The 22,664-nt window shown below is 37.7% G+C and overlaps 1 protein-coding gene across 3 annotated transcripts in view; it reads left to right on the top strand.

Moving 5' to 3' along the window:
• Positions 1-12,598: 12,598 nt before the first annotated feature.
• LOC124297461 (uncharacterized) overlaps positions 12,599-22,664 on the top strand; it is a 50,334-nt gene continuing 40,268 nt past the window's right edge. For all 3 annotated transcript variants that reach the window (XM_046748534.1, XM_046748535.1, XM_046748536.1), the window contains exon 1: positions 12,599-13,023. In XM_046748534.1, coding sequence (XP_046604490.1) covers positions 12,949-13,023 — 75 coding nt within the window. In that variant the 5' untranslated portion in view covers positions 12,599-12,948. The remainder of the gene's footprint in view (positions 13,024-22,664) is intronic.

Below are 22,664 nucleotides of genomic sequence, written 5' to 3' on the forward strand. Positions count from 1 at the left end.
TTTCCAACGTCCTTTACGTGCTCTCGCTGAGCGTGCTCTTCTTGCCTGCTTTAAAACCATTCCAGGCATACTGCGGGCAATAAAGTCGATAATCCCAGCTTCAGTGCGGAAAATCTGATTTTCTCAACTTTACATTTTCAGCAAAGATTAATTTATACGCACGGATAGTGAAAATTAAATAGAAAGACTCGATCCAAGCGTGTCTTTGTCGCGAAACAAGATCCGTTTCCTACATGCGTATAATTTTGTCAAGCGATTGGCATTCGGGTTGGACACTATCAAAATCGTCGTTTGAATCGAACGGACGTTGAAACAGATAAATAAAAAGAGGTCATTCTGCCTCCGTTGAACAGGAACCACCCTCATCACGTGCCAATCTCCGAAACGAGATTACGAAGCTTCACAACAGAGCATCAGTGAAGGGATTTGATCTAGGTTCAGCTTTTGGTTAAATTCCGTTAGAGTACTGTAGCAGGGGCTTTGATAATTGGCGAAAACGACGAGCACCGCGTGGTTGAATGATGCTGATGGGACCGGTAAGGTATGAGCACCAAAAACGACTCAACCCGTGTCGGACGGTTCTCACGCTCGCACGAAAGCTCGCGTACATCCCGCCGATTGATAACGCGATTAAACAGCAGTAACGACGACGAAGATTATCAGAACCATCCTCACGGCCTTTGTCGAGTAAGGGTTGATCAGCTTTCCTGATCCGCATTTATGCAGCTTGCAGTCCCGTCGCCGTGTCAACGTCGATCACGTGAACCTGAGTGTATAGTGCATGCAAGCTCATTTCAAGAAGCGCAAACACAGTTAAGCCCTTCACTCCGTTTACCGTAAATGTTTACGATCCCGTTATACACAATGGGATGGATTTAGAGAGATGAATTTGTGTGCAAAGGCCACCCTAGCTCTCCGAGTCATAGCTAAGTTTGCATAGGCGGAAGTACTAGGACACGTTATATTTGTGCACAGAGCTCGTGGTAAACACGACTTGTGATAATCAGGGTGAAAGGTCGAGGAAATTGACGCGGTTTTTTCTCGTCATCTCTTCCTCTTCTTTTCTGTTTTTTACCCGTAAAATTTTTTCCAACTTTTCCGTACCGAACATTTGATTTAGGTATAATATACAGAAACGTGTTCGCAGGAAGCGAAGTGAAAGCCCGCGGATAACGCCGGAAGGAAAGAGTCGAGCTAACGAAAAGCCAAGGGATCAAACTTTACGGGTCGAAAATGAACCGAGCTTTCAGCCTGCTTTCTCCCTTTTTCTTGTCTTCGATATATCTATACATCTCTGCTTTTTCCTCTTTCAACCAGCCATCTGCCGTTTTTACCGCCCAAAAAGGGCGGGCGCAAAATCGTTAACAAACCCAACGAAAATATATGTATACAGGAGAAAACTGGGCTGACAAGACGAACTGCAGAGACGGGAAACCAGGGTGCAAACGTAAATACATTTATCGATGAAGCGAAACGAGGGTAAGTTTTCTTAAAGCTGAGAAGCACAAAAACAGTTTTTCAAGTAGATAAAAACTAAATACTCGATGTATGAGGTATTTACAATAAACAATTGATGAAATTGCGATTTGATGTCGAAATACCGGAAAGAGAGAGATACAATAAAAAAAAAAAACAACACAAGAAATGAACGAAAAAATAATGTCAGGGTTCGAAAGTTTGGACATCTCGTTTAATTTTCCAAGTTTATGAAATTAGGAAATATGAAAGAAAAGGTAAAGGGCTCCTTTGGGGATGAAAAAGTTGTCGGTGAAATTGAATAGCTTGCGGAGTATGTACGAGGATCAGTACCCAAGGGTGTGTTTTTCTTCACTCACCTATATTTTTTATCTTGCTTTATTTTCAGGGTTTTCATTTTTTTCATGTCTCGGTGTGCTGTGATAAAGTCATGAGGCGACTCAAGCGGCTTTCCTACTTTTTATCAGCCGTTTCACCCCTGCGTCTCGTTCCAACGCGTTTGCCGAGTCTGGCAATCATTCAGCCACTATATCTAACAATAAGACGAAGGATAGCAACCGAAGAGGGGCGAACAAGGAATAATTAAATGTTAACGGCGATATTCGAGTATCGATGAAAGTCGACATTTTACTTTATTTTATCATGAGACATTTCACACCAAACCGAACTACGTGTGACTCTCACCATTGGTGACATTTTTTCTATTTTTAAATATGATGTAGTGTACAAAAAAACATCTTTCACCTGGTTTGACATTTTTTTTTACCATGGGTGTGATTTTTGCTGTTCCAAAGAAAAAAAAAACACAAAAAATCAATTTTCGAACGGATGACTGGAATAGATTGGCTTAAAGTTTTTCTCGTGAATTCGTTGTCGAGAAACGAAAATTTTTAGACCAAGATGGAAGTGGGCAAGCTTTTGTCGTAGAAGCTACAGGCGAAAGAAGTAATTAAAAAGTGAGAAAAAAACGTATAAAGGGTAAATTTATATATTTTAAATTTATTATTAACCCAACCTAACCTAACCTAACTGTCTCGTTCGAATTGTTCAAAAAAATTTAAAACCAAATGATTATAGCCATTTGTTCACAAATCGAGTTTTTGTGTTTTTGGAATGAGTAGAAAAAAAAGTGACCCGAGAAAACGTAGGTATAAAGCGATACCTACAGCAATTTTATTCCCTGTAAATCTCTCCCCTCGTTCCTTTACCGTACTTTACGGTTTTCTGTACAAAGCACAGTTGTTGCAAGTATTAAAATCACTTGCCTCTGTCTGGACTTGTAATAATACGTACAATACCAAAGAGCGGAAGAAAAATAAAAATGGCAGCAAAAAAGAGGGAAATAAAAATGTAGAATAAAAACTCGGAACAACAGAATAAAAGAGGAGAAACGTCACCCGTGGATTCACCAGCCCTTACACAATATCCAAGCTCAATAAAATGTTTTCCAACTCTGGTAAAACTATATTACTTGATATCACATCACTCTTGTGCCCTCACTCTACCTTATTACTCGTGTATCAGATACATTTTATACAACAATCGTCTGACATTCTGGTGTGATTCGTTTTTGTTGCAAATTATAATTTTTGCAATCCCGTGTATGATTGACGTAGAAAATACGAAACGTCTCACCGTCTGGCGATTTTCTTTAATAGTATCCGTTCGCGAGGAATAAACAATTGGACACTTTTTTCAAACTTTAAAATTCATGCCGTGAAAACTACGTTTGACGAGTTTGATTTGTTGATGAAAAAAAAAAAAAAAAAAATCGTTCAAATCAGCTATCAATTCGTGAGACCAAACGTGAAAAGGTGTACAAATTTGGGTTTAATTTCATGTTAGAATGGTAGTCTGAAGTATATTTTCGGATATACTGAATAATGTCTTGACGCTAACGCGCTATTTAAAATAAAACTGTTTGAAACACCTTAGAGTCATAAATCGGCGTTAGGTACAACACTCAACACAGATTCTACAATAATGTATGTATATATTTTGCACCGTTAATTATACACGGAGTTATCGATTGAGAGCATGAAAAAAAATTACACGACAAACTCAATCATGAAACAAACTTTGCGAAGGACATTATATATACGAGATTGCAAAAACTTTATTGTGCTTTTTTTTTTATTCACAAAGTAATTTGGTATAATTAAAAATTAATTTCGTCTCAACGTCGTTCAATAGTTGCAGCGTTGTTTGCGTAACGTTAGCAGTTTCGTACGTCTACTAAACGCAATTTAACTTTTCGACTCTGTAACATCACGAGTACCTATCTATACACAGTTATTTGTGTCGCAGAATAGTTTCACGTACACCTAACGTACGCCCTTCATTTCCATCCGTCCTGATGGAGTACCGTAGCACAAGTTTTCAAAACAAATAGTCTGTGTGTCAGACATGCGGTTAGTATAATATAGTTTAATTCTATCCATTAGACCAGATGTCCAAGTTAGTTTACAGTGTGATGCTTGGTCGGATTTTATACTGCCGTATGAATAAAAAATTCAGACTTGAGTCGAGTTCCAAGATTATTAGATACTTCTTCACTTTTCTCCGATCTACGTTGTTGCTTTTTCTTCTTTTTCAATTTTATTCGTCACCCACTATACAGGTGCAGTCACCAAATGATAAGTGGTGAAAAATAACAACTGCACACTTTTTTTTAACGATCATAAAAAAGTAGTCCACCAAGTGGGGTACGAATAGCCCATGAAAGTAAAAACCTGCTCTCTTCAACAAGAAAAAGTATAAGTAACGAAGAGTAATCAGAAGAAGAAGAAGATGGAGAAATGCTGCAAAGAAAATCTTGTGGAAATGTGGTAGCGGTCATCAAGTCGACCTCGAATGAGCTCTGCAAGGATTTTACAACCTATAAAAGCCACACCCACGTTTATCTTGCAGGTAATAAACCGCATGCTATTACCTGGGCTGGCCGTTTCTAAGAGAGCCGCTGTTGACGTGATTATTATTATTAATATTATTATTATACCTTTCAATTATGCGCAGGTCGAACAAGAATATTTTCAATCCCAATTTCATTTAGATCCGTTTTTCTGTTCCTTGCAGCTAATTCTGCTGCACGAAATAATTCAAACGTGAATAATTTTTACCTGTGATCGTATCCTAATTTATTAAATTTAAATCCCACTGAAATAATATTTTGGTTAATTTTGAGTGAATAGAAACAGACAAGTGTAATTCAAATAACCATAGCGGCATGTTCTTTTTTGCTACGTCTACTTTGTCCCGGTAACCTTTTATTTTGCCAGAAGTTTTTTGTGAAACTGCCCGCTCAATGTTAGGACCAGGCAACCATAGGTGCTTCTTGAAGAGATTTACGAAACTAAACGACGGGTTCAACATAAGACTCCCGGTATGTTGAAGCCTTGTTGATGAAAAGTTTATTGAAAAGAAGGTTCGTTACATCGTCTATAATACAGCTGATTTCTTGATATCTACGGTCTGAAGTTACTCTTGACGACCTTCTATATCTCTAGCCGCCTCTACTAGCTGTTGAAGATATAGCCGCAGTGACTACCCGACTATAATAATTTGCCGACGAAAGGGTAAATTGAACGAGAATGTAATCAGGATGACAGCTCGTCGTCTCGGAGTTCGTTCGGCCTGGTCCGAGTCCGCTTGGACCACCGCATTGAAGAAAAAGACGTAGAAAAAGAAAAATAGAGAAGCAAAAACGGGGCGTATAAGAAAAAGTGCTCGCGAAGTAAAATCGCGTTCGAACTCTCCACGGGGTGATCATCAGACGTCATTCTTCAGCCATAATGATCCCCGGTGGGTAAACATGGCTACGTAACGAGGTAAAAATTTCTCCGTCTTTTGCGTATATCCTACATCCGTGTTCAAGAGGGATCGATATTTCCCAATAAGTAACACAAGTGTACGCGACATCGAAAAAATAACGACGAAACGTAGTGATTTGTCTCTGGTGATACTGCACGTGGATGTGTGAGCCGTAAAGTCGAGCGATCAGTTACGTAACGCCGCACGTTCCCTTATGGACAATTTGTTTACTCCGTGGAACGAAAAGTTTTCCTACAGCCACCGGCCCCCGCAGCGGAAAAGTTTTCGCGACGCGGACTCTGTGTACCATCTAAGAGTATGTGTGCAATTCACGGACGAAGCACTTACACACTCTGGCCAACATTCGATCTGTACTCTGCATAATATGTGCAATGGTAATACGGCAGCTCGGTATTTCACGTTCCAAACCACGTATGTACAAGAACTTTCAAACAATCCATCATGACCGTCTTAAGGGTCGTTGCAAACGGTACTCTGCGTCGATATTAAACAACTTTGTTCTGCAGTAGATAATATACAAGGCCGGTTCTGGATACCGATTTCTTTACCGACACTTACCGACACTTAGCCAAGATACAAACCCATTTCTATAATGTTCCAAAGTGGAGGATATGCCCACTATGATTTACTTTATCTCTTTTCGAGGACACAAAAATTTCAACCTTGGGTTGCGAAACTTCAGCTTCAATATATCCTCCGGTTTTCGGTTTGAATTCAATTTTCTGCCGGGCCATGTCTCGACAAATAGGCGTAGTAATTACACAAATTTGGTAAATATTTTAAAATGTTATGGAGAAACATTTTTTTTCTCTACATGCTGGCTTAAAAATAGCATAAGCATAAACATAGGAACGATTTTTCTTGGAACGCCAACTTTCTCAAGGACTGTAAAGGTTTCGTTTGCCTTAGAAGTGACAGTACTTTGACTTGCAAATTTTTTAGTTAGAAAAATGTGACAATTTTAGGCCTTTTCAGTTTTAACGATCATATTCTGTCAGATAATTTCCTTTTCAGACTGTAAATCGGCACGTATCGTTGTGAATTATGAAAAATTTCATTGTCTACATACTTCAGCGTATAAGACAAAAAAACAGCAATACGACGTGTGAATACCGTGTAGATGGAATGTAGATCACCACGTGAGGTAAAAATGAGACACTTTTTTTAACCTCTGACGCGTAAAGCGACGTTCCATCAGAAATTTATCATCAGAATTTTAGAAAAATATGACGGGAAAAAACGTTGTTGAAAATCGGATCGTTCTATAAGTTCAAGTTGTCTGCGGTAAGTGTCAGCTGTCGACTATTTGTCAATCTCGTTCAAATATCGCACGCAGGAATGAATAACGTGTATGCATACCTATCCACACGTGACGGCGGTGATACACGAAATCCCGAGAGGTGGATAAAATTCATGGTGACTGATCGCCAATTCATATGTTTAACAGTCGATACATCTCTTCGACATATAAGTTTATGTCGTGTGATGCGACCTATTCCCTCTATTTCCAAACACTTCTTAACTCGGTTGGACACTCATAACCACGGCTCGAACTTCGAAATGAGTTTCCGTGACTTTTCCATGTTCACCAGAGGGAAAACTCCTCTATTCCCGCAGATTATTTTCTGGATTTTTATATAGAGGCGTAGCATATAGTGTGAATTATACCATTTCAAAACAAATTTAATCTTTTCTCAAAGTTGACGCATTTTCTTTTTTTTTTTTTTTTCTTTACGCGATGATGTGACACGCAGTGTACCATTAATTTATTTTCTACAGGTACGACATATTCGCGCAGTATGTAAATCACGTTTAATCAATTCTTGGATACATTTTCAACGCGTAGCCTGACGCTTCGACTGCTTTATTCGTTTTTGGTATATATTTGAAACCCAGTCGCCGAGGGCTTAAATTTGAGGAATCGACGAATCGAAACCAGCGTACCAAGTTTCACGTCAATCTTAACGCCGGATGATTTGGAAGGTGATACCGGAGCTTGCCGCCATCCTCCTCGAAGTTATTTTTCATCCTCGCTAGTCGTCGATCTTTGCTCGTTCCAATTTTTTCACTGTGTCTCTCTTCCAGCAATGTCGACATAAAAAAAAAGAAATGGCAGAGCAGGCAAGCGAGAGAGAAAGAAACGTTTCTCCGATCCAGCGCCCCTCGGGGTTACAAGATTTATTCAAGAGTCATGTTACGCCGTATTGATTCCACGGGCTTAGAAACTCTCGAGTTCGGTTTGATTTTCGGATACCTAAATACACCGCCACATCCCTCCCTCAATCTGCAGCCTGACAAATTCGAACTATTTACCAGTGTAACTCATTTCGCAGCCCAACTTTTGTAATTTACCACAAGAACAATGAGGGGGGAAAAAAATGAAAAATTTTTGATAACAATGACGATAATAATAATAATCCTATGAAAAGAAACGAAAGGTATTATACATTTTGACGTCGGATAATAAATCCGGTATAATAATGTTCCGTATATAATGCGATTAATATCCCCCTTGAAGTAAAAAAATATGTATCTCGGATGAAGAATTTTCAACAACGTTTTCGCATTTATCTCGCAGCGTTAGGTGCATATATGACCACATGACGTAAAGAATATTTGAGAAAAATACCATACATCAAGTCACCCTCTCAGAACTCTGTTTACAAGCTCAGGCTTGATTTGCAAAGTACGCTAAAAAAAAAAAAAAAAAATCAAAAATTCTTCATTCAGAGTCAGAAGAGAATATAATTTCAATTCAAATAGTTATACGGAATTGCCTGTAGAGTTAATCGTTGCGATCTTTATACGTTGTAGACATCTATAGGTACATAAAAGCAGATCGTTTCCTGTTGTAAAACGACTTCCAGTTATGTCAACGTAAATTGAACGTTGATGTTCGATCTCCGGCGTTAAATCAGTGATGTATATTAAGTATGATGAAAGCCCTCTGTTGGAAAGGATAATGACTCTGTTCGACCCGAAAGTTTCGCCGATTCAAATGGCCCGGTCGTTAGGGAACGTTTTATACTTTACTCGAAAATCTTCGATGTATAAAGTTTATCTCCGGCAATCAGTCTTGTCGTAACTGAAGGGACTTTATCGCTCGAAAGTGCAAAGAGTTGTGAACGAATTTCGCAATGATCGGTAAAGCGAACTAACTTGAGCCCGATAATTTCTAGCGTAATATATCAAGACCAAAGTAGTTAGGTATCTCAGGCTTGGATCGCCGAGATCGTTGACCCGGGTTTTAAGCAGTTATAACGGTCATCCAATTCGAGTGTTGAACGATCTTACGATAGAAAGATGCTGTACCTAAGGCTAGATGTGAAACCGGTTCTAGCCGAAATCAATCGTCGAAATCTCATCACACAGCTGCTGCTGAGCAAAATTTCCGAGGATGAAATTCACGCCTGCACAAAATGATTGACAAGGTGAAAGGTAATTTATCAATAAAATGTAGAAGTTTGCTGCCCCTCCAGAGACCCAATTACTCCAATTACTTTTCGTCACTAGCTGCTGCCTGCGTGTCGATATATGACAGTCTCTCTCTCTCTCTCTAGGCAAGTTTTAGTTTGAAAACAATTTAACGATTTTGTCTTTCTTTATGTTATTTTTTTTTTTTTTAAATTGTTTTCTTTTCTCTTGGTCACCACGTGATGTATGTAAACTTTTACGTAATATAGTACTTTTGTCCAATATTGTTGCGGATAATAATAAAATATCCATCTATCTATCAATCTATTTGTCTATCTGTCTATCTCTCTTTCGTGTATATAACACGTTTTAATACGGATCAATAAGAGTGTAGTATTGCTGGGTGTAAAAATCCAAAAATACTGATTTTGTAATCTTCAATAAGATACAATAATTGTTACACTCTAGTCGAAAGATTACGCACAGTTTCGTTAAGGACTACTTTATATAAATATAATAAGACCAATTGATATTCGTATTGATAAAAGGTCTGGAACAAATTTAAAACATCTGTAAAAAAAAAACTTGATAAAAAGCATCAATTTTTCTAAGATCCGAATCGACAACACAATTTTCATAATATTTATAAGTATATTTCGATGCGAAAATACGCAAACAAGACGAAACGAGTCAATTTTCAAAAAAAAACGTCGTCTTTGCTTTCTAGTTTGTAATTTTCATCCACTTGTACATTACTGGTATACTTTCATTGGCCTTTGATCCAACTTGATAACACGGCATAATGAATGAAATTCATTCATTCATTCGCCTTCTAATAATATCAGTTTGCCAACTTTTATCCGCGTTTCAGCAAACACGCGTATGCGAAACAGAATTGCAGCTGCTGCTCGACGATATAGGTTTAACGAGATGAATTCTCCCTCGAAAAATGACGAGTCGCGTGTAATGGTTAGCGAGTGATGCTCGCCCTGTTAAACAACTGTTATTTTTTCGTTGTTTGTTTGTTGAGTCAAAAAACATCGACAGCAACGGCATATGCAATGCGCGCTTTCAGTTGAAAATATTGATTTCTAAACGCGCGTATTTTACCAGGTGATCGTTGATAAATGATTTGAAAAACAAAAATTCTACCTCTCACTTTTCCCTCTGTTATTCTACTCGTCGCTCGACTTCCACCTGTTAATTATTCAATTTGCATACCAAACGAAGGCACTGTTTCTACCGAGTATAAACTTGACGATTCAAGTATTATATTATCCGTATATAAGTTATACATTCATTAGAGAAACCGTGCAAATCAGTCTACGACGTTACACGTGTAATTAGGTTGTCTAAACTTTCGTACACGCAATTTAATTCTTACGCCTGAGCAACGTCGAGAAACTCTATAATATACAAGGGTCCGAAATATCTACAAGGAGAGAAAAAAAAAATAAATAAATAAAAATACGCTTGCATGGTTGGTTGAGATATTTCACTTTAAGAGCAACAAATTTATTATAATAAATCGTTTATATTATCGCATTTTTTACCGAGTATCGACTTGACGCAATAAAATGAAAGCCCGGAAGTTCGTAACGAAGTTATTAGATTCACTGCGTTCGCACAGTTGAGCACAAATCGATCAGCTGATCGGTACGGTGAACGCCATTTTGTTCGAAATGGCGGATCTATCGATCGTTCAACAGTCACGTAATTCACGCGTGTGAAATAGAGTCGCGGTATCTCAGACGCGTGTCAGTAAAATTGGGCGATGTATCACCAGGTGAGATACGATTCGGAGCCGTGACGTGAGTAGAGATAGAAAGAAAATACATTGTGTGTATAATGGCTTTCCTGATCGGTTGGATCTCGGTTGAAAGTGAGAGAGACAAAAAGTTGTAACATCGATCATGTAAACCTGCGTTTTAATTCCTGTCATTGTCAGGTGCAACAAATCTTTCTTTTTCATTTTTCTTTCGAATATTAGGCAGTATTCAGTCATTTTTTTTATTGTACATAGGTCTCTCCATGTCAATTCGACCAACGACTTTCCCTCACCATTTTCGATTCGCTTCACGATTTTTCACACGATTCTACGGTCTCAAAAAAACACTCGTGAAATTTTTCAGATTTTTTCCACCAACCATTAATACTCTATGATTATTCAAACCCGAGAAAATTCTCAAAAATCTTATCTTTCATCCTGATTATTCTGACACCCATCCCATGACGATATTTTCTTCTATTTTTTTTTTCAGCACTCTTAACATTTTGAACAAACAAATGACCATATTCCAACATTTCGAAAACTCTTAAAATATTATCGAAAATTCTGCGTTCAATTCTGAATCTTTCACCGCAAGGGTGCAGAAGTGTTAGTGTTTCAGTATGAGAAAATTTTTGATTTCGCTCGCACTTGTACCCTGAAAAGCTTGTTTTGGCCAAAAAAGAATAAGCCCCTCAAAAGATGAGGGGTGTAGCTTATGTGGAATGGTTGCCGAAATTGCATTTTGTGATAAAAAATCATGAAAATTCCGTTTCTCCGCCATTTCGACCAGAACATTTTTTTTTTTTTTATATACCTGAAGGATTGCTATTTAACAATGATCACTCTTAATAGCGAAAGTAGTCATTCGGTGTGATTGACCAATTAAAACTTGTCACGATTAATCGTAAAAGGGTTTCAGGAGTGCGGGGGCGCCGAATGCGTGCAAAGTACACAGACTCATAGAGAGAAGCTCGAGCTTTCAGATATACTCAAGCATCGGTTTCTCAAAAGTAAAAATCGTCGAAAGTTTACTCCGGTGTGAGATTATCGCCCACGTTCAAGAAACATGAAAGAAAAAACTCGCTACCGCCTTTTAGGACGCACTTATATCTTGCAGGCAGTAGCGGTCGACCAAACTTGCGCCCATACCATCGAAATTGCGAATTTATAAACACGAGAAAAAAGCTTTCAAAGCTCGAATATTCCACGTCGATCGAAAGTGAAAAAATAATGATTAGCCGTTGAACGTTGTCCTAACTTGTATCAGTTGAGAATTATTCGACGATTGTCAAACCACGCGAATTTTTTATCCAATTAATCGTAATTACGCAGTACCGGCGTCTGCCGATTGACTGTAAAGAAAATTACGACCCGTTTCACAAACGCCCCCGATTTCGGGTCCACGTAATGCCGCGTCATCTTCCGTACATGATCAGACGAAAATTTCCGAATCGTTATACGAGAATAATTAAACCGTAAATGAGCACCCTTCTCTCGATGTGACTTAAAAGATTTCCATTTCAACGATTCTTTTCATTTGTATAATCATCTCTGATGCCGATGGATTAACATTTTTTATCACATTCCATTTCAGGCGTAATAAACTTAGGAAGGGAAAAATAAGAAAAAAAATTATACGAAACTGCGTAAAATATTCGAGTTGGTATAATATAAACGATAACCATGTTTTCAATCAAAAGTAAACGCGTACGTAAATCCGCGGTAAAGATAGAAAAAAAAAAGAAAAAAATGCCGCGTCAAATATAAGTTCCTTTTCAAATAACGAGAGGTTCTTTTTTTTGTGACGGGGTCGAATTATACTGAATAATTATGTTTTTCTCCCCCCCCCCCCCCCCCCCTTTTTGTATTGCACAGTTGATCCAAGTTTTGGCAAGATGGGTGTAGGTACCTTGACTATAAATGTAAGTCAGGAGGATTTAAAGAAACTGACTACAAGGTGGGTTGAATAAGGGTGGATAGAACAAATGGAGAAATGTGCGGCAGCAGGGCGCCTGCGTTTTCCGGAGTACGCGTGGCGGTGAAAAGCGATACGAGGCGGGGGTAAGACGAGAGCGAAACGGGGTTGACGTTTCGGGGTGGCGCGGTCAGTGCTAGTCGGCGCAAAGCTGTCTCGGTCGACGGGAAACGTGGCGGGACGATAGAGGGATCAGATTTTTGTAAAGAAATTGATTTCGAAGCGGAATCCGCTTGAAACAGTTCGAAAAGAAGCGTGAGAAAAAAATATTAATAAAAAAAAAATAGAGTACGAGAAAATAGAAAAAAAGAATTTTTAGATAAACAATTTTTTAACATAGATATTATGTAAATTATTACAAATATTATGCGATCGTGGCTAAAGAGCGTTAAAAGCATCGGCTCCACCGATCGAATCCCACCGCTGTCACCAAAGTGAAATGTAGAGTCGCAACGGTTACGAAAATCCATGTGCGCGCGGCATGGCAATCATGCAATCGTGTTGTTGCTGGCGATCCGTACGCAGAGGAAGTATCGCCTGCGCTATTTACACAGGAGTAAGTTGTTTGCTATTTTTATCACAGTATGGACACATGCTGAACTGTTGACATTTCGCGTGATTCGATTTTTTTTTTTCACATGAACGTGAAGAATAATTACTATACATGTATGTGCGTGTGTGCGTGTGCGTGACTGTGTGTCAGAAAGTAAATATAAGATCGCTCTCTGGTTGCTAGAAATTGGATGTTTGTATCGGAAACCTGTACCGAAAATAGGTATAATACAAAGCATATCTCGACGTGACCGGGTCGAGGTTAGAGAGTGGAAAGCAATAAAGGACAAAGACGAAACCAGAGTAAGAAAAAAAAAAGGCCAAGAAAAAGATAAAATAAAATTACTGATCAAAAGTCGATAGGCAATTAAATAAGGAACCGAGGCACGTGTGCGCAAACTTAGGTGGAACGTGAGCTGAGAGTTTTCTGATAAAGTTTCTCACTTGTCGGACAAAGGACAGTTGAACAGAAAGACAAAAGGAAAATGTACGGAAGAAAGAGTGAGACAAGGGAGTATAGATTCGCGAGCGAGAATCCCGCGGTGGGTACCCAGTTTGTGGTATGTTGCAGACAAGAAAGAAAAAGAGAAAGGAAAAAGTTAATACCGGTGAGAAGATTAAAGGATGAGTATGAGAGAAGAAGTTAGAATTAAAAACAATACCCGAGAAATGAAAAATTGTCATTATCTGGGTCGAAATGCAATTTATTTAAAAGCGTGCAGCCAACGTTACTTCGACTAATGAGAAATCCAAAGGAGACACGTAGTGAAAAAATTTTTTTAAAAAAAAGGAATGCAAAAACTAATTACATTCACGATCCTCTCGACGATTAGGTCGTTAATTTTTGACGCAAGCCGAACAAACTCGTTAACAATCCACAGCGTTGACCTCAGGATAAGAAAACCTGTATTTGCAGACGGGTGAATATTACGTTTCAAAGAAAAGCTCGTTTCGGCATTTTTCAAAGAATTATTCAGATTTATCTCGAGCGATATCTAATATTGACACCGTCAAAAAATTGTCTTCGTATATAATTGTAGTAGAATCTAAAATGACCGCGGGACAAAATGAAGATTATTGATAATTGGAAGACGTATGAAAATCAGAATAAATTTTCATTCGCATTCATGATGCGGTTCTGTACCGCGTAACAAGTATGAACGGTTGACTAAAAAGATCAAAGAACGTAGCAAAGTGTATTCGAACGATTGGCCTCTGCCACAGAAATAAAAAATCTGAACGTTGAAGTCAACGATGGTTTACAAAAATGTTTACACGGTTATTAGGCATCGAAAAAAGCGACTCACCATTGACTCGTATAATCTCAGATTTCACCCCCATTTTGTAGTATTACAATTGTCTACATACTAAGGCCCACATATTTTTTATAACTTTTGTCTAAGCCGTCATTTAATACGACTTTTTAATCCACACGATATGTATATTTTTATAAAAACCTAGAACAGTTTCTGCTGAGTAATGATAATTTTGTACGATTTTCAAAACCAGATATGCTTTTTTTCAGTTATATTAAATCGATTTGGAATCATTTCATCTACCGATTGATCGCACAATCAATTGTTGAATACTGGAAATATTGATCCTATTGTAGATAAAAAAAAATTTCCAAAGGAAGGGTCCAATCTGGGTCTAGGCTTAAGAATCTTAATATCTGAATAAAAATTTTGAGAATGGCTTCGAATTTTCAAATTACGGCGAAAGACAGGTTAGTTTTCAAACATCATAAGTAAAACACATTTGCTCAAGAAAAAAAAAAAAAATAACTGATAAAGTTGACAATACTGTTTTGGATTTGGAACAATTGCATAAATTTTCTTAACAAAATCAGAAACGGTGAGGATCCGACGTTTGTTGACTTGGCGCGGAATGCCCCCTATGTATATCTCTAAACTCGTAACTCGAACGGAATCTCAGAGTTTTGAATACGCGAATACATCTACAAAACAGATGAAACACGGCGCAGATATCAACCTACCATAAACAAGCGAGATATTCAAATTTCACCATCATTCTACGATGGCGGTGTTTCAGATATGGAATATCATAAACAGTCGCTGGCGCTAACGGATACAGTGATTTCACAATCAATCGTCGAGAAGAGAAGGCTGACCAAACTCCGGTTGTTACTACTGCAAAGCGATACGCACATTTATGGAGCAGCGCCAAGTTGAGTTTCACGCAAAATCTCTGATACGGATATTATACAATTATTATAGCGACACGCACGCTTGCGAGAAAATTCTTGTTCAGATATATTGAATAATGATTACAGAAATAAATAAATAAATTTAAGAAAACACAAGGAGATTCTACACCGAGGAAAAGGATTATTTGAGTCAAGTGATATTCGTTTCATTCAACTTAATGCTATAGTCAGATTCGGCGAACACAATACTTGGTTAATTCAACAAAAATGTTGTTTGTTTTCTCGGACAAAATACTTGTGACAACTTGATATTGAATCTAATCAAGTCTTTGACTATCAATTTATTCAAGGTAACACAGCGTGAGTTCCTTGCAATAATGTGAATAATGTATTAAGAAAAAGGTGTGATTGATATGACTAAAAATTTTATTGAACGCACCTCGATAATTTTGTTTTAAAAATATAAAATTGTTGCATCAAAGTAAATAAAGCTTGTTCTAATTCATGTTTTGTTGAGTCACGAGTTCAATAGTTGATGCAGGCAATGAAATTTCTTGTAATGAAAACTTTTCGCATTGACTCAACATTACAGTTATTCAAGTGCATAAGACGTACGCTTCGAATGATAATCATTTATAATTCTGTTGACACAAAATTTTGTGATATTTACCCGACATTTTATACGTAAAAACCGGAAAACTTATCGTTGAAGTACAAATTGAATGTTGCCAATATTTTTTGTATATTAATCGTCATTCGTCAATAACAATTTCGTTAATCTCAAACTGAGTATTACGCTTTCTTCTGTTGTAACGTGCCTGATACTAGCCGACTACCCGCATCAACAAAATATGACATTCGATCGATGTAAATATTTTGTTGGCTAGATTCGTGTACTTATTTCGTTTCAAGTGCCTAATTATTTGGATCGACAAATATCCTACTTAGAGGAACCGTACGTAAACTTCAAGAGAAATGATATTTAGTTGACTCAATTGCGAAAACACATCAAAAGCTTCACCTCACTGTATTTGGAACAAGCGAGAGATACTAGATCGAAGTGAACGGATTCCAACGGAATCTATTTTGTTGGTTCAAGGATTCCTCTGCCTCCTTGTATGGGCTCAGATATAGAGCCCGAAACCCTTTCCTTGCGCGTACATAATTAATTCTGAAACATCTCCCTGCATAATTTTACTCATCCTCAAAGTTCTTCACCGTAACTATAATGTATAATTCAAGATACCCATCCGATCTGAACCTCTCGGCTTCTTATTAAACGTTTTAATTATACTTAAACGCAAGTTTCCGAATGCCTTATGGATACTGCTGCACCCTTATTCTCCGAGAGCTTTTCGCCTCTGAATTTATGACGACTAGCAGCGAGAAAGAGATTTAGAGAGATAGCGATAATGAGAAATAGATTCGTTTGCCATGGACTTGATTGCTATTAGTTCAGACGACTTATATTACACACCGTAAATACTTTACACGCTGCACTAAAAGTTGTACGTACAAAGTGTGGCTGTCTAAGCTTTACCCTTAATTACACAGCGTCTCTTCGCGGTCTTTATTTTCAGCGTAGAAACTTTTAAACTTGCTCCAACTCTTTATCAAATCATTTTGTAATCCATTTTTCCGTAAATTTTCTCTTTTCATCGAATTACATATCGAGATACCTCATCCTTTGTAAATTTATGCAAGTGTTACTGAAACGATGAGAAAATTTAAGATCGATGTTAAATCGCCGCGAGTAAGCAATTTTCGAATATAGGGTAACAGCTGAAATTCTAAACTTGGCACGGATACGTCAAGCTCCGCGTAATATCCTGTCGTTGTCATAGGTACGTACAGTTGTAACACGTGTCCATCGTGTATGTAAGTATATAAATTGAAGAGTGAGGCAGCGTTGAAAAGCAATCGTCGGAAATAGGTTTAAGAGTACTAAAAATGCCAGCTGCCTGCTGTATAAAACCGGTGATGGACTTTTCGTGTAAAATGAATGAAAGAAAAATACGTGAAAGCGAGTGGCTGAGGAAGTGGTCTCGATTCGACTGTCACATACACTTTGGTCACTTTGTCATCGAATGGAGTTGAATGCTTGGTGCCCGGGCACTCAAATTCCCGAATTCCCACAAGAATCGTACCCTTCGAATAAAGAAAGAGGGGAGATAAAGTACTCGAGACTGCACCGTCACCCTTCAAATCAGCTCCTTTTTCGGCTTTTCATTTGTTAAGGAGGTTGGTTGGCCAAAAATCGACATTTTTCATCAATTTTATTTCAAGGTTTTCGCACGTGTTTGAATATTTGTCAAATTATAATATTCGTAAGCTTCGAAGATTTTTTTAGAATGGTTGAAAATACAGCGTATTTTATTCAAAACACCATTTCCGCAAAATCACCGAGACAGATGTGGCGGGGTTGAAGTTACGAATTTCAAAAGTTCCGAAAGCGCCTAATTCAGAATCATTTTATGGCGAAACTTGAAGTAAAGAAATCAAACTTTTGCAGAACAACAAAGTTTCGAATGGTCGGAAAGCCGACGGCTCAAAGTTCCGAAATATAGGATTCCGGAAATTCAAGTTACGATAGAACAAAATTTCGAAAAATAACGTTTCGATGTAGTAAAATTCTGAAAGTTCAAATATGCTTAAACAGTGTAGTTTACTCGATGAGTGTTATAAAAAATTTAAAAAAACTTAAAAAACGGAATGACCGGGATCCCGATCGTAAAAATATCGAAAATCCAAAACAAACAAAGATGAAAGGGGTGAAATTTCACCAAGCTAGAGATTCACGGAACTGAAAACCTTCGATCGTTCGGAATTTCAATGTTTCAGATTTTTAAATCCTCTCATTTTCAGAATTTTGTCCTTTCGGAATTTGACGCTGTCGGAATTATTCAAATTCGGAATTTCAACCCCGCCCCAAACAGATGTTCCTTTTTGTTGATTCGGTGGACGATTCAATGTTTCTATATCTTGATCATAATCAATATCGGTGCAATGTTGTAAAATTCAATATTAAACGATGAGAAAAGCGTTTCAGTGAAATTATAGAAAATAATTTTCAGCTGCATAAAATGAGCTATTGTAGAACATGAAATAAAATGAAAAAAATGATTTTTACATTCTCAAAGCAATATCCGCTCTTCGAAGAAAGACAAAAAGTATCGATCTTTATCCAACCAACCTTCGTAAACAAAAAAGAATTATAAAGCGTAGGTCCGGTAACTGAAAAAAAATCCGATTAAGAGGCCCCAGCTTAAGAGATCCTCTTTTGCGAATCTGTGCCTGTTTATTATGTCCTCCCAGATTAGGCGAGCACTTCTTCCTACGCGTAGGAGATTAAATCGGTAAAAGGATTTACCTGATAACGCGAGTTCGTTCGAAAAAGCTCGAACACCGGAATCGCGTGGAGAAAAAAAATCGGGCATATTGTTCGCGATATTCAAAACCTATTCCAGACTATAAATTTGTTTACTTTTAATAGCTTATTTCTGATACAAGTATCAAGGCGATTAAATTTAAGCTTAGAAAAGTTTCCTCCGTCTCTCCGCTTTTCATTTAATTGGACATTTTCATTCGCGACGTTTACCCGCCTTTCTTCAGAGCTTTTTTACATTAAGCTTAAAAATTTCATGCTTCTGCTGCTGATACTCGACGAAATAAAATCGGTTAAATTTCGATCCAGAAAATTCTGACCACGCAGATTTAAAGAGGCTGCTTACGTTGCACAAAGATTTTCACGATGGTCACGTTCCTTCGGCGTATAAAAAGCTCTACAGCATCACGTCGAAGGATGGAGAAAGTGGAGAAGAAGAATATTCCAAAAACTACTGCGAATATACGCTTATCAAATTGTTTTTATAAAAACTGTACATGCGTGGAAAAATTGCAGACGTTACATAAATTTCAGGGATGATAAACTTCCTCGCTCACATAAGTACAATTTAAGTTACGTGTCAGACTGCAAGCTTAGCGTAAGCCGAGCGCTAAATTGAGCTGAAATTTTTCGAAACTTTTACGTTAAGAACTTTTCCAGTTAATTGAAACCCTGCAACAAGAAAGCTGCGACTTGCTAGACGCGATGCTATAACTACGTATCAAAGTTAAAGTGAAACCTAGTTGGATGAAGCCTGAGAATCAGTGTATATGTATACATATTGTAATATCGATATTGATCGTATGATTATACTCCATGTATTTTGCCATTTTCCAGCTCGGTAATATTTGAAAATCACGTCACGCGAAGATTTTAAATATTAATATTAAAGAGATTTCAATCAAATGAAATGAAACCATTTTCTTGTACTCGCAAATTCAATTTGAAGAAATATCATCGTTTATAACGTTACTTTCCAGCCTGAAAATATTCTAATTTCTAACAGAGTTTACTTGAAGAATTGTCAGGATTTAAAACGCGCGTTTCTCCCCGCGGTGAAAATTTTTATACAGTTGAACACACGACCGGACTCGTTCTCTTTAAAATCCGCAGACAGATCGTAATCCCTCACCTCTACCTTCGTAATATCATCTCATAAGTATACTTGGGTCCATTTGTGTGCTTATACGGGGTTATATTTCGCTTGGAAAAATTGTTGTGGAAGGAAAAAAAAAAAAAAAAATATGCAAACGAACGGACTAAAGAAGATCAAAAATAATGGCGTGGTGTATAATACGTGAGGCACATAACGCTAGGAGTCAAGCTGTTTGTTAAACGCCTAAAACTCGGATTTGGACCTAATTCTTTTTTTCTTGGGCTCTGTTTATCTCTGTTGAAATAAAAAAAAAAAAAAAAAAAAGATTAAAGCGGCAAAAAGCTACTTTCGACGATAGGTTACAAAGGACGAAACGGCGAAGCAAGATAAAAAGAACGACGGTGAGAAAGAAAAACGAAACGCACAACGGAGCCTGAAAAATTGAAGAAATTATTTTCGTTCCGAAAGACAGAAGGTCCTCCTTTCTCACAACGTTGTTTAACTTTCGGAAAAATCCAGTCGCTGAGTTGAATTAAAGTGTGAGCGAGGCTTTTTAAAATGTGTAAGTCACCTCCGGAGATTTAATAATCATCCTTAAATTAACGAGACAATCTTTATCACCGTCGTGAATAAAAAGCTTGTGATATAATAATAACCGGGGTTGAAAATTTTAGCCCTTTCTTTCCCCTCCTGCCGATTTCTCACCGGGTCCGTGGATGGCGAATGTGTGTTTTGACGATGTCGTAAACAGCAAAACACGAGCTATTTGCTTTTATACGAGTGGAGTACGGGGGCCGGGGTTTCCAGTCGACGGTGTTGAAAACTCGGTATTCAAAATTCAAGATACATTCACGGGCAAAGAATTATTACGTATTCGCGTGCGAACTTTCAGCACTCTCAAAAAACCATGTTTCACGTACCCTGTATCATGTACGATGGATTATACATAGATATGTATATGAGCACGTAATATCGGAGCTTCGGAGCTTCTAGCCTGGCAGCTTTTATCCTCGTGCGTAAAGAACGCACTTGTGTATTCATCGTCTGGACCATTTACGCCCCCGTTCTTTAAGCTATGTCCTATAGTAATACCTGTTCATTGTCAGGCACCTACGTATACCTCGTATATGCATTTACAACAAAAAAAAAGGCGACAAATTTTTCATACCGAGTAAGCGCGCGAAAAAAAAGCACACATACACTCGTCTGCAAATTATTTATCAAACGTGACGCGTGAAATCTTTCGTTTACTCAATTTATCTCGTTTCAATTGATTACAAAAATTTTGCTACTTCTAAATACTTTTTTACTAGTCTGACGAAGTTATTAATGCGATACATTGGCTCAAAATCTAGAAAATTAACTGAAACATGACGATGAAAAATTATTGAAAAATGAACTGTTTTAGTCTGGCCGATAGATACCAAGGTCATAAGAAACAAAAAAGAACAATATCCAATTCCAATTTCGAACTAAAAATTTAAATTTGTGATCAAAGATTTTACACCCCTTGGATACCACGTTACGTGAAAATTTGACGTTTTTTTTTATTTTAAGCCACTATAATGGATCCATCATTACAAATTTTTTTAGTCTGACCTTGGATTCGTTATTGGTTCCTCAGAAAACCTCCGCCCTCAATTTCTACGAAAATCGGATTATTTTTAGATTTTTTTCAACCGTATTGGATCGCCATTTTGAATTTCGCAATCTGACGTCAGATTCGTGATGAGTGAACCTGAAAAATCGACGAGTATCAATTTTTATCAATAGCGAAATGTTTTTAGTATTTTCAGCTTATTGAATGGGCCAAATTTAAATTTTGCAAGTCAGACCTTAGATTCGTGATTAGCGGCCCAAAAATCCTCAGAGCACCAATTTTCATTCAAATCCATTTATTTGTTCTCAAAATATCATAATTTTTAGTTTGTTTTTTGGAATTTTGTTATTTAAGTAATTCAAAAAATACCGAACCGATCAAAGCCATTATCTAATAAGTTCTAAGTTTGGAAATGCCGCGTCGATTGAGACCAAAATAATTAAAATCCGGTAACACGTTCTCGGAATATCGTCGGACAAAAAGATCGATTACATACGTAAATGAGTACCGTGTATGATTGGAAGTGATTCTCGAAACTTCAATACGTGGATATCCAGTGAAAACTGAACTTTTCATTTTCGAAACGATTACAGTAACTGAATTTTTTTCTATGAAAAACAGAGAAACGTCAAGTTAAAAATATATAAAGCAATACGTACGATAGGATTGATTTCTGAAGATTTTTGGTTTCTTGCTACCAACTTTTATTTTGAACCAAATAAACGCCGGTAATTGAAATACTAAGGAAATTTTTTTACCCAATTTATCTACATCAATTAACCTATTCTTCTCGCAGCGTCATCAAAGCGAATGAATCTGTGAGAAATTGATTAAAGATACAACGTTGTGAATTCTACTACAGAATCCTCCATGTTTCCGTACGATTGCGACCATAAAAAAGCGACAACGATTCAAGACTCGGATTCTGTTGCACGACAAGCGATAATCGTTGCTCCGTAACCTGGTAATTACCGGAATCGTGAGGTCGCGGTGGTTCTGGTCGGTACGGTGGTTGGTTGGCATCCGAGTAATTCCGGAATTAACTGCACTTTATCGTGACCCCGTATTCGCCTGGAGGATGGAGGACTGTCGTCTTTGTGCGAGAGAAGCTGTGCAGCAGCCGTGTATGCGGAGAACGTCGAACGAGAACGGAGAAGGAGGATAGTGAGGGGTGAAAAAAAAAAAAAAAAAAATTGGCAGAAAGAGAGAGAGATAGGAAAGAGAGAAGCGGAGAGTTGCGGAAGTAAGCCGGTAGAAATACCCCAGGGAGATGATGAAATGAGAGCGTGGTTATTTGCCAAGTTCGACTATGATGTCGCTTCGCGGAAACGACGATCGCTATACGCGGTACAAATGTCGTGGAAAATAACGTTATACTCCTACATGTATTTCGTATC

Source organism: Neodiprion virginianus, chromosome 2 (genome assembly GCF_021901495.1).
Source record: "Neodiprion virginianus isolate iyNeoVirg1 chromosome 2, iyNeoVirg1.1, whole genome shotgun sequence".
Lineage (NCBI taxonomy): Eukaryota > Metazoa > Arthropoda > Insecta > Hymenoptera > Diprionidae > Neodiprion > Neodiprion virginianus.